Below are 20,376 nucleotides of genomic sequence, written 5' to 3' on the forward strand. Positions count from 1 at the left end.
CTGGGACACGCAGGTCAGATCTGCCTGCCCCATGGCATCTGCTCTGCCCAGCTGATGGTGGCTGCGGGGTGGGTACCAGTCCTTCATCCTAGAGAAAAACCTGCAAAATAAAAAGTTTTTCGTTTTTTTTGTTGTTTTTTTTTTTTTTAATGCAATTGCTCCTGAAGCTGCTCTCTGCTGTAAAACTGAATGGCAGTCTGAGACACCCACTTAAAAGCTTATTTCCCCACCCTGCAAGGAGCAGGAGCTCGCAGGCTGCCCAGGACAGGGCAGCTCTGACCCCTCTGCAGCTGCAGGGTTGCTTTGCATCTCGTCCCGCGGAGCTCCCCGCTCCCACGGATCAGGGCGGATGCCGCTTGGATCAGCTCCTCCATCCAAGAAACGGATGCCTCCATTTCTTGCTCCTGTGTCAGCCCTGTGATTCGTGATGCAATATTGCAGCTCCTGGGATAGACGGGGAAAAAGAGGGAAGTCAGCTCTCTGCAACCTCCATGCACAGAGCAGCCCGCGCTCTCAGAGAGGAAAACTTGCCTGTCCCTTCCCTGGTATGGGGCTGCAGCCGCTCCACAGCATCGTCACCTTAATCCAGCCCTATCGTATATGGAAAATCTCTTGCTAACCGACCTACGTTGCATGCTCCTGCCCGTCTTCTCCCCATATCTGCTTTTGCAGTGGAGCAGGGACAGAGCAAGATCCTAATGCAACTCTGCAAAGGTGCCAGGGAGCGCGGCAGGCTTCACCCGGCGCTGCAAACGCCGGGCTCCTTGCCTATAATATTGTCCCTGGGGCCTTTCCCCACCTTCAGGTCTGTGTGTTTTCCTCTGATTTTGAGGAACAGCACCACAACCAATGCAATGACACACAGAAAACAGTCTGGCGCTGCTCTCTATTTCTCCTTCAATGAAATATTTTTGCTGAACGAGGGATGTTCCCCCCAGCCTCGGTGCCCGGCTCGGCGCCGACAGATATGGTTGCTCCGATTATGAAACCTCAATGAGCTGCTTTGTTCTTTTGTTCGGAGAGGAGGAGCAGGATGGCAGTGCTGCCTGGCCTTCCCCTCCCCCGGGCTGCTGGGGGGAGCAGGGCAAGGAGAGGAAGGGGATAGAGATGCTCTGCACTGGCCTGTATCCCTGCTCAGGGCTTCCCAGCACGCCTGTTTTCTGCTCTAACTGTTGTTGCCAAAGAGTTTTCCACCTTCCAGCTTGGGATTTTGGGACATGCTCTTCCCCTCAAGCGCTTAAATAAGTAAAACATTGCAATGAGCCTAAAAACACCAGAGTGGAGCGGAGAATTTCTTTGCTGTTGCTTGTTTCATGAGGTTAATGTTAATGCTGAATGTTGTGATTGGGGATGTGATTTATTTTATTGCCTCACTTCAAAGTGCTTTACAATATTCTCCTTTTTCTTGTAAGTTCTGCTCAACCTAAAACAAGGGAGGAGTTTTGTAATGAAAGGAAAAACCAGAGTCCAAGAATAATGCAGAACTAGAATGAACCTTGGAAATGGTGGCACATTAGTCCAATTCTGGAGGTGGATGGAAATGACTCCAATAAATCAATAATTTTTTTTAATGCCTCTGAGCCATTGAGAGTGAGGTGATGGAAAAATAAAAATGCCCATTAGCATCAGCAGAATGTAGAGAATTACTCAAAAAGTGAGTTTCATAAAAATTACATACTGTAGGATAGCAAATGCTTTGGATAATAACTTCCAGAATTGCTGGATGTGGCACATTGCATGGTGACAGGCGCTGGTCCCTCGCTGCTGGGAGTTCAATCTGACCTGGGGCTGACCAGGGCTCCAGGGACATCTGCAGCTTTATGCAAGTGCACAAGGGCAAGTGGCACACAGATTAGAATTAGCAGATTTTTTTGTTTTCCAGCATCCTGCATCTTCTCGGAGAGCAGCCGGCAGCAGCATGCCTGTCAGCTGCAGGGTGATGGCTGAGGGGCTCTCAAGCATCCCTGACTCACCCTGAGTTTCTTTTTTTCATTTTTGTGTTCTAGAGCAGAGAGAAGGGTATTCGTAGGGGGAAAATAATTTGCAATGAAAACGATAGGTTCTGAACAGACACAATTTTGCAAAATTCAAGTCAAAACCCTGCAAATATCTTGTAAGTGAGGAGAAAAAGGAAATTTGGAACAAAAATCCCCAAGAGTTTGAAATGCCATTTGTTTCCACAGTTGCTAAAATGCAGATGGAGCAAGGGTTTAAATTCAAGGGCAAGACAGCAAATGCAATGTTTCTCTTTAAGTTTTGGGGAAGGTTCCTGTCCCCTGGCACATGGAGGGCTTGCCACAACAATGCCATCATGGCCAGGTGACGGACATCTCTCCCCACACCCCGTGGGACATGAGACGCTTTGGTCTCCACACGCAAACACCCGTGCAAAGCCCCCGGTCGCTGTTGCTGTCCCCCCCGGGAGGAAGCGCAGGGCAGAGGGGCTGGCCTGGGACCGTGGCTGGGTGACTTTTTCCAGTTTTTCCTCTCCCTCTTTGTCTTGCCTGAGTCGAACTCCTTTGGGGAAGGGGCTGTTTTCCTCCCCGCTTGGGAAACGTCAGCACCACCTGCAAAATACTCGGCGCCGGAGGGGAGTGCTGAGCTGCGTCCCACCAGTGTCCGAAGCATCCCTGCATCCCCCCTCCTCTCCATCCCCTCCTCGTCTTCAAAAGCCTTCGCTTGCTTGGCCAGGAAATAGGATGTTTGTCGAGCGCCGAACTCCAGCGTGCCCCCTCTGAGCCCGGAAACCCCGGGGAGCGAAGGACTCTGCAAAGCAGCATGTGAAGGGAAAATAAATAAGTAAATAACAAAACTATTTCCCATCTGAAACTATATCTCCACCCTGGATTGCAGAGGCTGTGGGATAAGAGATTTTCATCCTCCCGGCTAGAAAATTTGACATGTTTTGAACAGTTTTCCATCATAAAGTGGTGTTTCTTGTGAAACCATGTATTTTGCTGGGAAGACTTCCCATGTGCAACCCATCGGCAGCCATGTTTGCAGTGCAAGGGCGGTGCACCATACTTTGCACGTTGGTTTTTCATTGACTTTCTTCCTCCTGGCATCCCTAAGGTCCCTTGGTGGCCTTGCGTGTGGGTTTGTGCTCTTGTCCACATCCTGGGTGCCGGGCAAATCTTTCCAAATTGGAGCCGGGGTGTCCCTGGCAGCGCTGCCATGGACTCAGTGCTGCAGCCATCATGGGCTGCCAGCAGAAACCAAAGGGCTCCTGCTCCTTCCCCCATCCCCTGGATGCTTGGAAGCCCCATGAGATGTGCCTGCCTGCAGACACTAGCTTCAAAGAGAAGGTTGAAGTATATATAGTGGGGATGAATAAGTGGAGGAATAAATAATAAAATTAAATGGAAAAATAAAGCTGGCATCTGCTTGGAAACTTGAAGTTTTCATCAATCCAGAACTGAAACATCACTCATAAGAACACCCAAATGGGATAATGCAATGGGAAACTGGTCATTTTTTTCAGCCAGAATATCTTTCTAGGTTTTTATTTGTGGGTAATGCCTCCTGCGGCCCAGTGGGCTCCACAGGGAAAGGGCTTCAGGCAGAGCGTGGCAACCCAGGCTGGGCAGATCCCCTCGATGCCGGCAGCACCTCCATGTTCCAAACCCAGAGGTGTGAACAGCAGTGCAGAGCAAGACGCTGCTTTCCGCAGGACACTTTCCAGCTGGAGAACACAGCCATCTGCTGAAGGACCAGACACAAAGATGATGTTTTGAAAGTGGACTTTTCCTGACCACCCACCTCTTGAGCACCTTGCTGCAGTGACGGGACACAACGCCGGCAGGAGCAGCCTGCTTCAGAACCAGATGAACGGCCAAAGGACACTGAGCTCTTTATTTTTCAACCCAAACCCTCCCGTTGGTGCAAAACTGTCCCATCAGCTGCTTTTCCCCACTCCTCCCTCACCGCAGCACCCTCTCCATCCGAAGGCTGATGCTCCCCACAGCCGGTGGGACTGGGACCCCTGCAAGCCCCCCCCAGGTTCCCAGCTCTCCCACGCGGCACAGGGAGCTATTTCTGGCGCGGGAAAGCCTCCGCCGGCTGCCAAACCCAGAAATGTGCAGGAAAGGGCCCAGCCGGGAGCCGCCCGCTGCACAATGCCGGCTCTGGACAGCCCTGAGCCCCTCGCCGGGGCTTTTGCCGGCGTTTCCGGGCTGTCTGCGTCCCTGGGGCCGCAGGGCGATGTGACGCTGTTTACAGGAAATACTGACTGAGGTTAAGGGAAAGAAACTCTGGATTTCTCGAGCGAAACAGGCACTTAAGCTTATTGCTTCCTCCCGGCGTGGCGGGGGCTGAGTGGAGACTTGCCCAGTTTTTGATGAAAGAATAAAACAGGGAGGGCTGGAAAAAAGAGAGATGCAAAAGTGGTGAGGTCCTGGAAGCAGCATCGCTCTTGTGTCTGGGGACCGTGGCGAGTAGGGAGCATCCATAGCACACGCGCGAGGAGCCACGTCAAGGGTAAAATCACATCTCTGGGCTGCTTGGAGCTCATTTGTGCTGGGGCTTTGTTTGGCAGTGACTCGTTAAGCTGAATTTCTGGATGCAGAAAATATTTAGAGCCCCTTTTCTGCTACCTCCCACGTGGCAGGAGGAGTTTCAGGAGGGGGGTCTGTGGGTTTTCTCCTGTGTGGGGATACGCTACAAGGCATCTGAAAAGTTTAGTGGGGGAAGGATTGGGCAAGTGTCCCTTTCAGTAGAATTTGGGGCTTTTTTTGCAATAGGTCTGGAGCAGAGGGGCACAGAGGGCAGAAATGAGAGCAAAGTCAAAGTCCTGGGGTCACAGAACAAATCGAGAGCTTAAAAAATATCAAAATATATTTTAGTGCTTTTTTACCATTATAAAAAAATCAATTTCGCTATGAAAACTCATCTGTTCAGACAAAGGAAAGTGTAGGATTTAGTGTAACTCTTGAAAGCCACTCCTCAGGCTGTGGTCGGGGTGTTTTTCCTTGCCCTGCCTGGCTCCGACCGCTTGGGTAGGTTTGGCAAAGATTCACAGCGCTTTGTTGGACGTGAGTCTGCATTTTTTCAGAGCAGAAACCTTTCCAGCCAAAAATGTCTCTTGCTGTCATTCCGGGTTAAATCCTCAAGGATCTGTGTCCCTTTTCCTTGCAGCCTGGGGATTGCAGCATCGTCTCCATGGCAAACGGGCAGCCCCGGTGCTGCCGTGCATCCTCAGAAGGATGCTCCCAGCATATGTGCTGCTGGTGAGATGGAAAATACAGCTGGGATTTTGGGTGTGATGGGTGGGTGAAGGCAGCGCAGTGGGATCCTTGCACAGGATTTCTGCCTACAGGCAGGTTTCCTGCAGGCAGGGCGTTGAATGCTGCGAGGAGTATTGGTACAGCCGGGGCTCTGCTCGCACGATGTCACTGCAACATGTCCCATGTCATCATCCTGATAATGCATGGTGCAGGCTATTACCCTCTGCTGCTCCTCCCTCTGCCTTTTGCCCCATCGCCATGAATTAAGCCAATGAGCTTGTTTATAAAAGTTAGAGATGGAAACGCTACTGCTTCCAGTCTTAAAGCATTCCCCTTTCCTATTCAGGAGACACTGCTCAAACCCACCATTGCTCCCAATGGTGTGCCCATGGTGTTGAGTTTATTGGGAAGCAGGGACTTGGATTTATTTAGGATTAGAGCAGCCACAGGAGTGTTTTCTGTGGTGTTGCCCTGCACCGAGAGATGCTCTCAGCAGGTGACCCAGTGTTTTAAGTACACACTTACGTGCTTTTGTCGATAGATGCTGGTTATGAAGACGCGAGCGGCTACGAGTCCTCAGGCATGCAATTACCCTGTGTTTGGATAGAGCTGAGTACTTATGCTGCTCTAACGTGGCTTAAACGCTTATGCTCCTCTGCACACTCAAAGTGCCTTAAATCTTTATAGATTTTATGGACACTTGTGCTATCGTAAGGATTGTTCAAAAGAAGAGCGAACTGGAAAGAGCAGTCCTTTTTTTTACTTAGAAAAAGCAAAGTAGTGAGGACAAGTGAAAGCACACTCATTTCTGTGCATGCATCTGCAGTGCTTGGACTTGCTCTGGGGAAGTAGGATGAGCTAGGGGGTCCTTGGGATCCCTGGTCCACTGGGATCAGTTTGCGGGTGCCTGGGAGCATCTCACCACTGGCAGCGATGGCAGCCAGCCTGCAAGTGCTTCTGCGATGCTGTGGGTTAGCCCACGCAGGGACACCCGTGCAAAATAAGCTGAGACAGCTGAACGCATCGTGTACCAACTCTCCGATGCTCACTCCCTGCCTAAGTGCTCTTATTCTGCCCTGATGCATGCTTTCATGTGGTCCAGACTAATCCATTTCCAAGTCGTCACATTAAAAGCCTTAATTCATTTGTCATATGCACATGAAGTAGTAGTGCTGTGTGTTCTAGATAAGGAGTTCATGCTGAAAAAGAGATCAGCTTAAATTTTGCAATAGTAGAGAGCCTTTTAATGCCTTTTGTGAGCTGTACCTTGCACCAGGGAGACATCTAACATTTTTTCAAAGGTGTTATATTTGCAGATCTGGACTGCCCTGATACTGCTGTGCCTTGTCAGGCAAAATCCCTATCGCAGCACAGGTTGGAAACTAGAAAGCAACTGGGAAACAGCCCAGGTGGGGTATTTTTGGAAGGCTAAGCCCTCTGCGTTTGCCCCGCAGATGTCATGGCGCCCGCAGTACCGCAGCTCCAAGTTTCGGAATGTCTACGGGAAGGTGGCGAGCCGGGAGCACTGCTTCGATGGCATCCCCATCACCAAGAATGTCCACGACAACCACTTCTGCGCTGTCAACGCCCGCTTCCTTGCCATCGTGACAGAGAGCGCCGGCGGGGGGTCCTTCCTCGTCATCCCCCTCGAGCAGGTAAGAGGCTTGGCCCTGGCGGAGGCGACTCCGATCCGGAGCCGGTCCCTAAGGGCAGGTGTGCGGATGCACTCTCCGTCCTGGGAATCCCTTCCTGCAGCAGGATGCGTTGAAGCTTCTGCTGTCCTTTACTGGGGTTTTCTGGTGCGGGGAAGGGAGGATTTACAGCTGCCTTAGTGAATTGAGTTTTTTCTTTAGGAAGGAAATGAAACATTTGTTAAAAGCATTTTTGGCATCTCTCAGTGAGCACGTGCCGGCAGGGCGGGTGGTGGGCATACCTCCACCCTGCCCCTTCTCAGTGGCAGAGGCCACGCAGGTTTGTGACCCCAGTATTTCACTGATGCAGCTCCCAGAAAGCAAGGGAGTCCCTGTGGAGCCCCTTGTCCTGCCGAGCAGGTAGCAGGTCCTTGCCCTTGTCATGGTTTAACCCCAGCCAGCAACTAAGCACCATGCAGCTCCTTGCTCACTCCTTCCCACTCCCCATGGGATGGGGAGAAGAACTAGAAAAAAAAGTAAAACTCGTGGGTTGAGATAAGAACAGTTTAATAACTAAACTGAACTAAACTATAATAATAACAATAATAATATAAAATATAATGATAATAATTGTAATGAAAAGGAATATAACAAAAAGAGAGAGAAACAAAATCCAAGAAAATACAAGTGATGCACAATGTAATTGCTCACTGCCCACTGACTGATGCTCAAGCAGTGATCCATCCCCACCCCGGCCAACTCCCCCCAGTTTATACACAGAGCATGATGTTCTATGGTACGGAATATCCCTTTGGCTAGTTCGGGTCACCTGTCCTGGATATGCTCCCTCCCAGCTTCTTGTGCACCTGCTTGCTGGCAGAGCAGGGGAAACTGAAAAATCCTTAACTTAGGATAAGAGCTGCTTAGCAACAACTCAAACATCTGTGTGTTATCAATGTTATTCTCACACTAAATCCAAAATGCAGCACTGTACCAGCTACTAGGAATAAAATTAACTCTATCCCAGCCGAAACCAAGACACCCTTTATTTCAGCTTGTCTGTATAATCTTAGCCCTCAAATTTCACACCCTGGGCAGCCTGAGAGGGAGACCACGGCTGTGCACCCAGTTTTCCTGTTGCAAAACCCCAGGGGCTTTTGCTTTGTGCACTGCAGCAGATGCCACCTCAGACAAGATTTATTTTTAAGACTCCACCACCAAGCCGTAGCCCCTTACCAGTAGCCAATGCCCAGGAGCCATGTGCTGTGCAGAGGGCTCTGGGCTTCGGTTTACAGCTCTACCTGTCTAAAGCGCTTTGCACGGCAGAAGCGATGCACACACCTCTGCGCTATCAATCCTGTTTGCAGCATGTATCCGTTCTCCCCACCGCGCTGGGCTTTTGCTTCCCCAGCTAAGACTTTGCCCAGCTCTTTGCGTGAGTACCCACGTGAATCCGCACATCTCTTGCTCATGCAATTTTAAACTCCTGTAAATTCAGCTGATGCTTCAGAAGCCGCCCCGTGGGACTGCACTTGGTGTGCAGCAGCAGCTCCTGGCCGAGCACTCATCCCCGTAGCAGACGCAGAGCTGCGTCTCTTAGAGGAAAAGCTGGGCAGCAGCGACCTTGAACATGAAATAAATACTACCTTTGCTTTGCTTTGCTGCTGAAACTTGAGCGCAGGGCACTGCCACAGGGTACCACGGTCGCACTGCTGCTGCTGCTCTCCCGCTGGTGCTCCAGCGTGTGGACCAGCAGCTTGGAGCTGGTACCAGCATCCCATCCCTGGGCACCCTTCCCTCGCCCCACGGCTCTTGGGCTGCAGGAGGGGACATGGGGGCTCCGAGTCACTCATTCTCGGGAGCATTTTTGACATTGGAGGAGCTGCGCTCACTCCCCTTAAGGATGCACCTACCCCATGTAACTTGAAGGCACACCGTGTATGAAGACGTACAACGTGCATGGGGAGAAGGTGGTTGTCTGTCAGGCTGCTGGACAGCAAAGTCGCGGTGACAAACCCACCAGGATTTCCATCCGGGAGGGGAAGGTGGCAAAGCTGGCCACAGCGGCATGGGGGAGCGCTCCCCTCCGAGCCTCTCCGCACCCCATCTCCCCACGCCCTGGCATTCCTCTTAGACACTTTCCCCATGTAACATTCACATCTCTTCTGAATTTCTCTTTAATTTCTGGAGTAGAATCGGCTACAGATGGAAGAAATTATAATCAGCATTTTAATTGCAGCACACAGCTTGACTCTCATTAATATTCGAAAAACCAGGAGCTTTGTCTGAGCACTCGGAGTGCTCCAGCCTCCATCTCTGCCTCCCTCCCCACGCCACTGAGCCCAAGCTGGGAGGATGCCCATCCACACACCGCTTGCTCGTGGTCCTAAATCCTGAGCTAATAACCCAGTATTGCCAGCAAATTACCTTTTTTTTCTGGCAAACGTAGCCTGGTCCCAGTGGGATAAGAGCAGAGGGAGCACAATGCCATTTGCAACCTGTTCTGAAGGGATCGTCAGCCCCGTGTGGAAATCCTGGCAATATTGCACCCAGTAAATCCCAGCCGGAGTAGACCTTGGCACTCTGTGTCAAGTGGCTGCACACGCCTTTGTACAGTCTAATAATTTCATTTTTTTTTTTAAATAGGGACTGATTAGCTCATTAAGAGTAAACTAATTTTCTTTGGAAATCAGCAGCCCTCTAATTAATTGGCATCCATATTTAGCTGAACATAATTAAGGTAACCTAGATACTGCAGATCTACTCAGGATTTGATTTGCTGCCATCTGGTTTTTTTTACATTTCTGCCCTCTGTTCTGCTCAGAAATGTTCACCAGAAACCCCTCTGCTTTATGCTTCAAGTGACAATGCATTTGCATACGCTGGGCCATATGTTCCTCTGCCTGCACATCAGAAATGCTGGTTCCTCATGTATTTACGTAGCAATCACGGGGATGCGTAACCACTTGTGCAAGGCTGCGTAGGTTGGAAAGACCCCATCCTCCCTGCGAGCCGTCCCCTGTACTCTCTGCCTTGTGAAGGGACATGTAGACAGAGAGGGGCTGGGCGAACCGGACCTGTGAAATTATAGGAAAGCCAGGATTTGGGCTCTATTTTGAAAAAATCTCTGCAAAAATTCCAGAAACATCAGGAATCATGTGGCTACAATTTTTTAGCAGAGAATGTGCTTAATTGGGAGAATCTGAGATCAGACCCTTTACAGCCCAAACAGCAGTGTGTTCCCAGTGCTGCACATCCCTTAACATTAATGCTGAAATCCAGCATCGCCATCAACAGCAGAGTCACCCATGGAGGAGCCTTTGCCTCTTCTGGGCTTTCAGACGCTCTAAGGTGCTTTCCGTGGCATTTCCAGGCTTTTATCGGTAGCAATGGGGCTTTTGTGTTCCTCTGAAATGAAAGCAATGACTTTCACATCCATGCGTGACCCCAGAGCCGGGATGGGACCGAGCAGCCCCAGGAGCACCCACTCTCCCCCTCCCTGGGGAGTTTCTAGCCCTAAACTGTTGTGTTCAGCTTTGGTCTGTTTAGTTTTCAAAATGCTTTAGCCTTATCCAAACGCGTGGGGAGCCCCAGAGCGCACTGGCCAGGGAAGGGACAAAATACGTGGCACTTTTTGAGGATGCTGCACTTGCAGCCCTGAAGCCCGAGAGCTGCTCTCCTCCCAGTCCCAGAGCCGGGAGAGCTTTTGGCAGCAGTTATTAAATCAAAAAATAAACTGATGTGTTTGCACTGCAGCTCACCTGCAACAACCAGCACCAAGGAAGCTCAGAAAGCCTACCTGTTTCAGGCAGCACCAGGGTTTTGCTGGCCCTGAGCTGGCCAAAACAGCTAGGGAAGAACAAACTCCAGTGGTATGAGGATTTATTTCAGCTGTGCCTGATTCAATTAGCTTCATATAAACTGGGCTGGGGGGAAGGGGGGTTATAATGCGGCTTGCTGGGGTGGTAAGGGGATGCTGCAAGGGTCCCTTAGGGCAGCCCTTGCAGAGGAAGGGTGGCTGTCATCACTTGTGCTGCATCGGGAGGATTTTTGTTTTTATGTGGGAAGAAGATAGCTTGTTTTCCGCAGCCAGACAATGTTATCTGCCTGCACGCCTGAAGGAAGCAGTGAGCAGGAAGGTGGAGTCTCTGTTTACACGTAGGAAGCTGAAGCTGTTGCTCGCGCCAGCGCTGCCTCTTGTAGCCGTGGTCGTTGTGTGCGAGCTGCTTGACCTTCAGTGCCCGTGGCGTGGGGCTGAGCGTGGGGCAGGTCCCTCACCCTGCTGCGGGCAGGGCTGCCTCGCTGCCGGCGATGGGGGGCTGTGCAGAGTGGCAGAAGTGTGAACGTGGGGGTTGTGGGGGGGCTGGCAGGGGTCCGAGTGGGACATTGATGCCCATCACTGCTGCTGTGGGGGCCTGTATAACCCTGCCCAGAGCTGGGGCAGCCCGTGGAGGTGGCAGACCCATTGCTAATCCCCACGGAGATCCCAAACCTCCATGGCAGCCCTGGGGAGGACAGGGACAGCGGTAGGGCAAAGCCCGAGTAGTGCTGCAGGGAACCACTTGCCTATATTGCCTGTCCCTTCTTTACCCAGCACAGGGGGATGCAACAGAGGAGCAGCCCCCATGTCACAAGGAGCAGGGCAGGGCCACTGTCCCTTGTCTGTCGGATTAGTGGGTGCCCCCCCCCCGTCAGCTGGGTGGCAGCTGGCAAGCGGGAGGAGTGGGCTGCGTGCCCCAGGCAGCCTGCCCTGGCTCTGGGATGACTTGTCTTGGCTCAAGGTGCTGGTGGCATCTGTTCTGCCTGTGGCGTTGCCCAAGGGACCCCCCCGTGCATGCCCTACTCTGCGGGGACATTGACTTGCCAAGGTTGGGCAGAGAACGGGCAAGCTCATCACACGGCTCTTTTTCTTGCTTCTCAGAACTGCTGCACTTCAAAGTACCGGGAGGGTTTCTGCAGGAAAAAATACAGAATTTTCTTTGTTTCTCTGTACTATGTCCTTGAGGCTTTTCTGCCTTTAGACTCAGGACCCAGGAGACTCTCTTGGTCTGTGCTACTTTTTTGTTTTCTGTGAATTTTTCTCTCTCTGATTTTAGTCTGCAGGAGACATTTCCTTTAACCTAGAGTTGGCCAGAAAAAAAAAAAGACCCGAGGCTTACAAAAAAGCTGACACTTCAGCATTACTGTTCCACATTGGAGCACAATCTGATGTCCCTGCGTTTATCAAGGAGGTAACAGGAGAGCAGCTGTGGGAAGCCCAGACCTGGGATCTGGCTGGTTTTAAGCACCTGGATCAGTCAAAAAGTGTCAGCATAAAATTTTAATGCTGCCCTGAGAGCTGGTGGTGGACCACAGGAGGAAACAAGGTTTGAAAACCTGAGTCCTTGGGCCAACAGGAGCTTGGGAGAGGAAATACGGATTTTTGCCCCCGTTAATGCTGCTGCATTTGCAGCAAAGCCTGGGGTCGAGCCTGGGGAAGCGAGAGCTCGGCTTTGCCTGGGCCATTGCAGCACAGCCCTCCCTGCAATTGCCTGCCCCCTCTGCCGGTTAAAATGGAGAGAAACCCTGTCCTCGCTGGGGAAAAGTGGCTTTTTGTTACCAATAAACATGGATTTATTTTTAGTGTCCATAATCCAATTTAACAGGGACATTATACGGGCTTTTGTCTTTTTAATTAACAAGCTTGAGCCTGGCTACTGCTTTTATGGTGCAGATAAATACTTCTGCAGCAAGGCTTTGGGGTTTTAATCTGTGCAAATTGTTTGTCAAAAGCTGCTGTGTGCATTGCTTTGCGGGTTTTAGGGCTATAGGGCTCTGTGGGTCCAGCACGGCTGGAGAAGCTCATCTGATGGTTACCCCAAGCGCAGGCAGCGGTGGGGCTGCAGCCTGCCTGAGCAGAAGATGGGATGCTTACAGCTCACAACAGTATTCATATTTAATTTAACAGTATTTCTATCCACACAAGAGGATATTTAAACCTTCATACTGGCAAAAATGGCATTAAGCAATGCTGATTTCTCTTCTTGCTTTATGACTTGTGTGGTTTAGTTGTATAACAAAAAGAGTAACTAAGTCATCTATTAATGGATGTAATTTTTTATGGCGAGTAACCTGGTAAATCTGGGACTGTGTGTTTATCCCAAAGCACCCCAAGCATGGAGTTTGCCAGAGACAGCGATAGCATCATCACTCCTGGGGAAACTGAGGCACGGAGAGGAGAGTTACGAAGTTTGCTCAAGGAGCATGGTGTGGAGGCTGAGATGCCGTCCAGCTGCACTGCTGGTGGGGCTGCGGCGGAGGGTGGGAGGGGGTAGCTTCTGCTGGGGGAGAGGATGGCTAAGGGTGCTTGCTGTATGGAGGATGGCGGCTAAAACCTGCTTGGGTTGCAGCCTTTCCTGCTTTCCGCTTCTCCCCCCTCGCCATGGTGAGGCTGGCTGGGGCACGTGCCTGTGGACCCAAGGGCATAGGAGATACACAGGCAATAAAATCCATAGGACTAAGCAGAAATCTTGTCCGGCTCTGCACCCCCCTGTGTATTCCCACTGCTTGTTTAAAGAATACAAATGCTGTTTTAGCAGGTGCTGGAGGATGCACGGAGCACATCTCCATCTCCTTCCTCTCCCTGTTTGAATTTCCCAGGTGTTACAGGCTGGGAATAGGGGTAGCAGTTCTCGCTTGTGGCATTATTTTCCTGGAGGTGCACATCTGGCTAAATAGCTTCTTCACTCAAAGGTGCCAGAATGTGAGCTGAGCTTCTAGAATTTGTTTACTAGAAAGCTGGCTCTTGGCTTAGTGTTTTCCTTATTGCTCTCATTCACAAGAGCAGTCAGGAGGTTTGGCAGTGTGTTCATGACAACCGGGTTACTCTCTGCAGGACCCAGAAGCAGGTTCAGACATTTCCAGCACCTGGAATTGATGTTTGCATGGATTTATTTGGGCTTGGGTTTTTTAATGGATTTATACTACTGAGAATCCTTGGACCAGCTTCCAGCCAGGTCAGCTGTGTGCCCCATCCCTCCCGGGGGATGATCCTGCTTGGGGACACACATGTGGTTGCCCAGTCTCCTCGGCCTTGGCCGGCTCTGGCCGAACTGGGGCCATGCAATTGCTCCCATCTGGTGGTTTGCAGCTGCTGGAGGCTGGATGAGCATCCTGGCAGAAGGGAGGCTGCTAGGGGAGAGCAGAAAGAGTGGAGGAAAGGCTTGAGGCATCTGTCCTTATTCAGTTGTTGAAGAGAAACATCTCCAACAGCAGCATCCTTCCACCTGCACATGGGAATTTCCTTGGAGAATTATTTGTGCAACTGCACAGGTGACTGGGGCAGCAAGTGCTGACTCTTGGTGCAACACCTCCACTGCCCAGGAACCCATCCCCTTGTGTTCAAGGTCTCACTGCTCTTTGCTTAAGTAACTCGTGTTGCAGATGTGATGTCCAGCTCTGCCTGGAGCCCTCCTCTTGCCTCCCCCTTCCCGTGGGCTCTCAGCCAGGGCTCGTCCCTGCTACAGAGAGATGTGCAGCCAGCAGTGCATTGTGGCAATGGGTTTTCTGGGTCCCTGCCAAGGGTTTGCCCAATTTCTCTCTCGCTTGTGCGGGTTCTGTTTGACTTGGTTCCTAATGAAGATCAGTTAACCTGCAGTGACCTTCCCTTGTACTGAAATCAGCCAGGGATCTGCCCCAGGTCAGGGAAATCTGTGTAATTTCCTCCTTTTTGGCTCTCAAATAGGAGAGACCTTCTTTAAAAAGACAGCAGTAAATGTATTTACTCTTAATCTCAACCACTGGAGACTTGTGTGTACTCAAGGATTTCCTGGGAAACCCTGTAAATCCCCTATGGCTCAGGCAGCGCTTCCCTGATCCTCCTCTAAAAGCTAATAAGGGATTAGGGAGCGTCTGGGGGAAGCTGCTGGGTGGGGAAGGGTGGCCTGGCCAGTCCCCAGGGCTGGTGATGGGTGCTCCTTCCTCGGGGAGGTTTCTCACCCAGGGACACGTGCTGAAGGTGCTGGCATTGATGCCAGATGGATGCTGCTATTGTTTCTGTAAAGTTTCCCTTGGTTTGAGGGTAGTTTGAATAAAGGTTTGTGCTACACTTGTAGAGCTTCATAGGAAACACGAGGATTTGGAAACGTTCTGGGTTTGTATTTCCAGGGAACCTGGTGAAAAGCAGGTTTTATGGAATACATATATTAAAATGATTTATCTGAGCTTCCTGCTGATTGGTTGCAAAGCAAGTGTGGAGTCCTGCCATCATGAGACTGAAGCTTGTGCTGCTTGGAGGGTCTGAAGCGATAAAGCTTCCCATTGCTCAGGTCTGGTGATGGCCAGGAGGTTCACTGAGGTGAACTCTGATATCAAAATTACTCATGAGCTCACGCTGCTCACAGCAACGCTTTGATGATGTAGAGTGCTTAAGAGGGATGCTTCTAAGAATAAAGAGGCTTAGCTCCTCCTGATGATGGTGTTCCCCTTCCTGGGGCGATGCATCCACCCCTCCTGGGCTCTGCCCTCGCTGCTGTTCCAGCCGTTCCCAGGGGAAGGCTTTCTTCTCAGTCACCAAGCAGCAAAATAACTGAATTCAAGAAGCTTAAAAAAATTCATGGTCCTTTCTCCCCTTTGTCCCCCAGCCATAATACAAACAACTTTCTCCTTTTCAAGTGCTCCTAATTGCTCCAGCAAAAGGAGGGCTTTGAGGGGCTGAAGTTGCTGGAAGGTTTGCTCCTTCCAGTGCATGCCATGGAAAATGTCAGAGCTGCTGGAGCCCGGAGAGCCACCCCACAGCATGGCATGCTCTTGCTAAAGAGATGGTATCTGGGTCACCGAGCTTGCCCTAGCCAGGGGTCAGGGATCCAGCGATTAGGATTCACCATGGCTTAATGCATGGCTGCTGGCAAGGTCCCTCTAAGAATGACTAAATGGGAAGCTATGGCATGAATCCCTATTTCATTTATTTTTTTTCTTTTTATTTCCTTTATTTGGCTCCTTCTCCTCTTTCAGGTGCCCCGGGTATGGGCACATCTCACCACTGCTCTTGCACAGGCGCTGTCCCTTACCGCAGGCACCGTGGCAGCTCCTGCGTGCTGGCTGCATTCAACTAACTTTAATCAAACCTCTTGACTTCTTGGGCAGAAGCTATCCCTAGTATCCAGAGTCTGGTTTGTCCTCTTGAAAGCCTAATGAATTTTGACAAAACCCATCAAATCTGCTTTGCAAAGGAAATCACTCAGCTGGTTGCTCAAAATTAAAGTGATTGCATATTAACTTGTGCCATTAAAAGGTCTGTCCGCCTGGAATTTAACAGCTGCTGCATGAATTTCTACTCTAGACAGTGTGTTAATAATGTCATGCTAATGCAAATATGAAAACAGGGGGAAAGCTAGATAAGGTTAAGCGGTGTCTGCTAGTGTACTTAATATAATAAGCGATAAAGCTGTGCTTTGCATCCTGTTAATTCATAGGAGGGTTGCTGGGTGGTACCGGGAGGCAGAGCTTCGTGTTGCACTGACGTTGCTATGTTTCCCTTCACCTTCTTTGTCTTGCTTTTGGGTTTTTCCTTCCCAAATCTTGTCTGCTTGTCCTAGGGGCTGCATCCCTGCAGCTCACGCATTGCTCTGTATGATGCTCATGTGCAGGATGAGACCCAAAGCACCCTGTCCTCTCTCCAGCGCTGAGCTTTCCCCATACATGCCAGCTCCTCCCCAACCTGTGAAAAGAGGGCAAAATTAATTTTTTTCCATGGGAAAACTTAAAGAATACGAAAAATCAGATTTTTCTTTGTAACTTTTCTTGGCATGATTTTTTCAGTGGAGTTGATTTTTGCAGTGGAGTTCGGGTGAAGGCCATAGCTGACCCAGGGGCTCTGCGGGTCTCCCCAGGCAATGGGCAGCTCTCACCCCATGTCCCGAGCATCCATCAGGGCAAAGAGCTCCTCCTGGGTGCCCAGCGCAGCAGGGGCACCCGATGTACCAGGGCCCCGAGGAAACAACTGCTGAATGTTTTAGGTATTGAGCTGGTTTTAGTGAAAAGCAACATTTTCCTAAATCTTCCCCTCCACCCCTTTGGAAAATTCAACTTGGTGGAAAACTAACTTTTTGATCAAAGCTGTTTTCTAGGCTCTGCATCAGAAATACTTTATTTTTTATTTAAATGAAGGACTTGTCTTCTCTAATGATTTTCCTTGTATTATGGCCCAAGTACTTTTGGCACTTGGTCAGTCGATGCTCCTTCTTGGGCTTTGCTTTTCCTGGGACTGTTGGCTCCCAGCACGGAGATCTTAGTGTTTTGGGGGGGGTCACTGGGGGCCATTGCCCCCGCTGTGCAGGTTTGGCATGATGGGGACTTCCCAAGGGGCTGTCTTTGCGTAAAAGGAAAATTTAAAATCCACAAGTGGTGTGTACTTTAATGTATTGCCCTTCCTGTGGGATGCTCTGGTGTTTGCAATGGTGCTTGATGTAATCTAGGCAAAGAAGAGTATCCTGGGGGGATGAAGGTCTGGGGGGATTTGGGGCCAGGATGGGGGGTTCAGGGGACCATCCCTCCGGCTGTGGCATCAACCAGAGCCACTGGCTGCCAGAGGTTTGGGTCACCCTGGCAAAACTGTCAGAAAGTCACTTTGCTTGTTTTTATTCCTAAAAATGTGAACTGATTTATAATAGTGCTGATAAAACCCAAGTCTAGGGCATTAACCAGGAAAACGCCTTTTCAGCTATTTGATAATGTCAGAAATGTTGTGTACATCAATCACTGCTGCTTATCTGGGGCGAAGCTGCCAGGTACATGCAGGGAAGAAAATGCATTAGTGGATGGCAGGATGCAGTTAAGGGTCCAGGGCTGACGTGGCAGCTCAGATCTGAGCCAGGTTGTTGCTGATGGGCAGAAGGATCAAAATTCAGGCTCTCTGAGCCAGCTGAAGTGATGCTGTCGGCAGCTGAAGGAGGAGACAGGCGCAGCTGCCCCATCCCGGCTCTTCCATCCATCCCTGCCCTGACACCCCTGAAATTGGCCCTAATGGAGGTTAAAATCACACCGGCAGGTATCAATCACCGAGGGGAAAATGAACCCTGTGCCATATGGGTAGGGAATTTGCGTAACATGCCCTAATTAGAAAGAGGCTCATGAGTTAGAAATCAGTCTTGCGTTAAGTGCTCATCACAGACTGGCTAATGGGGATGTGATCCTGTGCCTGTCACACGCCGGGGAATTAATGAGCGTTTGTAAGAGACTGTACTGAAGGGCAGAGGGGAACGACTGCCGATGACCCTGTTACCCAGCCAGCGATGGAGCTGAAGGTGTCCATTTGTTCACATACTGAAGGCAGCGAGAGCAGGCACCTATTTTTTTCACTTTACCTCAATAACTGAAATGACCCATATAACTAAGTCCCCGGTGTTTTAAGCCCAGCCTAGTTCTCATCTTCTATATGGGCTGTGTCCAAGGGATGACTTAGAGCTGTTGTAGTAATTTGAGCAAGAACTGGCTTTTCACTCTAATAATAGTGCTGATGAAATTTTAAAATTGATAAAGTGGGCTTGGGGAGGGTTGGGTTTGCCTGTGTTTCTCAGTGGCTCGAGTGACAGTTTTCTGCATCTCTGTCTCTGGCCAAATCCAGGCAGGCAGAGCTGCTCTGCCCGTGCATCCCGTGCTGGTCCTGGCAGGTGTTCACCGGAGCTGCGACTGCCCGTGCAGTGCTGCAGCGGGCACTGTGGCTGCCTGGCAATTAGCAGCCCCGTCTCCCTGGGAGCAAATTAATTCAAATAAACCTTCCCAGCAGCGATGTCGCAGGGGTGAGTCCCCGGGCCTGATCCGGCTGCCCAGAGCGCTCCTGGCTGTTGCCCTTAGCTGCGGATGGTAAAAATGCAGCGTGTTATCCTCGGTGTGTTTCTTTGTTCATGTTAAATGGAGCCAGGAGCTTAATACATTAAAAGGTCAGGGCTGGAAGGGCTATGAAATATTTAGTGGCTGTGTCGTGCTGACCTAGTTAGCTTGCACGCTCTGAGTGTGCCACCACCTCCGGGCTGCGGCAAGGAGCCAGCAGAGGGGAAGGAAGGACGGTGGGGTTGCCAGCCCTGGAGACACCCTGCAAGGTCCCTGCAAAGAGCAGGGGGTTCCTGCAACCCATCTGCGATGGGAACCTTAAGGGGAGGCTGTGCTGAGTGCTGTGCGCCGTCCTCTGCTGCGGAGCTCTGCAGGTCCTCGCTCTGCTGGGACGGCAAGACCAGACCATCCCCAAAAGTCTTGCAAGGATTTCCATCCGTGTGGAAGGAACCCATCAACTGGTGTAACTGTTAAGTTATTAGCTTGGTTAAGCAAGAGTGTTTGTGATCCTGAAGCCAGTGGGGATTTGTTCTGTGGTGTACACAGACATCGCTCAACATCCCTTCTGAAGTTTGGGAGGAAAGTACCAAATGTTTCATGTGTGACCCAACAGCTGATCTGCCTCAAGTCCCTTCCAGCCCTTTTGCCCCTGGTTTCAGATGGTCATGCAGAGATTTCCTACTGCGCTGGGGCTGGGCGGGTGCTCACACAGAGTAGCCCCATGGGGTTGTGTTTGCAGAAACCCCTTCTCATATGTGGATCAGCTGCAGATGCCCTGGGAATACTGATGAGGTAAAACCAATCCTCAATTCAACCAGGTGTCTCCTCCAGCCAAAAACCCCATCCTGGGGCGAGCTACGGAGCTTTCTCCCCTAACAAGGCTCCAGCCTTAAAAAAGACCAATTTTATACCTGAATTTTTTTTCCCCTCTTTTTTTGGTTTATTTTAAATTACAGACAGGCCGGATCGAACCAAACTACCCCAAAGTCTGTGGTCACCAGGGCAACGTGCTGGACATCAAGTGGAATCCCTTCATTGAGAACATCATCGCATCATGCTCCGAAGACACCTCGGTGAGCTGCAATGCTTCAGGCTGGCACCTCCCTGGAGTCATGCAGCTCTGTGAACCCTCCTGCCTTCAATTTATACACCCAGAGGCATGGGAAGGGGCTGCTGGAGGCACTGTGGGTGGGTGATGGCTCAGCCGTCTTGGGAACAGAGAGGGAGTAAGAGATTGGTGCAGAGCCATAGGCAAACCGTGCCAATCCCTGGCTCCTGTGTCAGTGGTGCAGGGGCTGTGGCCGGTGCCCAGCTCCTCTGCTGTCCCCAGTGTCCCTTATCGTCACAGCACTGCTCTTTCTGCATCCCCTGCTGCAGATAAGCTGTACAGCTGTGCACAATGAGTTTTTTTGTGGTTTTTTTTGTTTTGGTTTTTTTTTTTTTTTTTAACAAGCCCAACAGCAATGCTATTATTAATCCTTCATGCTCTTGGGGACCGCAGGGGCTGCAACTGCTCTCGTGGCCTGATCCATCAAGTGATACAAGCAAAAGGCAGCTTTGCAGGCTGGGGGATAATGAATCAGGTCATCTTTACGTAGCTGTTATTTGCATCCTCCTCCTTTTTATTTTCTGGATGTAAACAAGTCCATCCTAAAGGCTGTATCACAAAGGAAAAAAAGCCTTTGTACAAGGGAGAGGATCAAAAACCATCACCC

The 20,376-nt window shown here is 50.6% G+C and overlaps 1 protein-coding gene across 4 annotated transcripts in view; it reads left to right on the forward strand.

The window, feature by feature from the left end:
* CORO2B (coronin 2B) overlaps positions 1-20,376 on the forward strand; it is a 45,566-nt gene that overhangs the window by 16,154 nt on the left and 9,036 nt on the right. For all 4 annotated transcript variants that reach the window (XM_069798671.1, XM_069798673.1, XM_069798670.1 and 1 more), the window contains 2 exons: positions 6,677-6,877; positions 19,618-19,734. In XM_069798671.1, the coding sequence (XP_069654772.1) occupies positions 6,677-6,877; positions 19,618-19,734 (318 nt within the window). The remainder of the gene's footprint in view (positions 1-6,676; positions 6,878-19,617; positions 19,735-20,376) is intronic.

This window comes from Haliaeetus albicilla, chromosome 12 (genome assembly GCF_947461875.1).
Source record: "Haliaeetus albicilla chromosome 12, bHalAlb1.1, whole genome shotgun sequence".
Lineage (NCBI taxonomy): Eukaryota > Metazoa > Chordata > Aves > Accipitriformes > Accipitridae > Haliaeetus > Haliaeetus albicilla.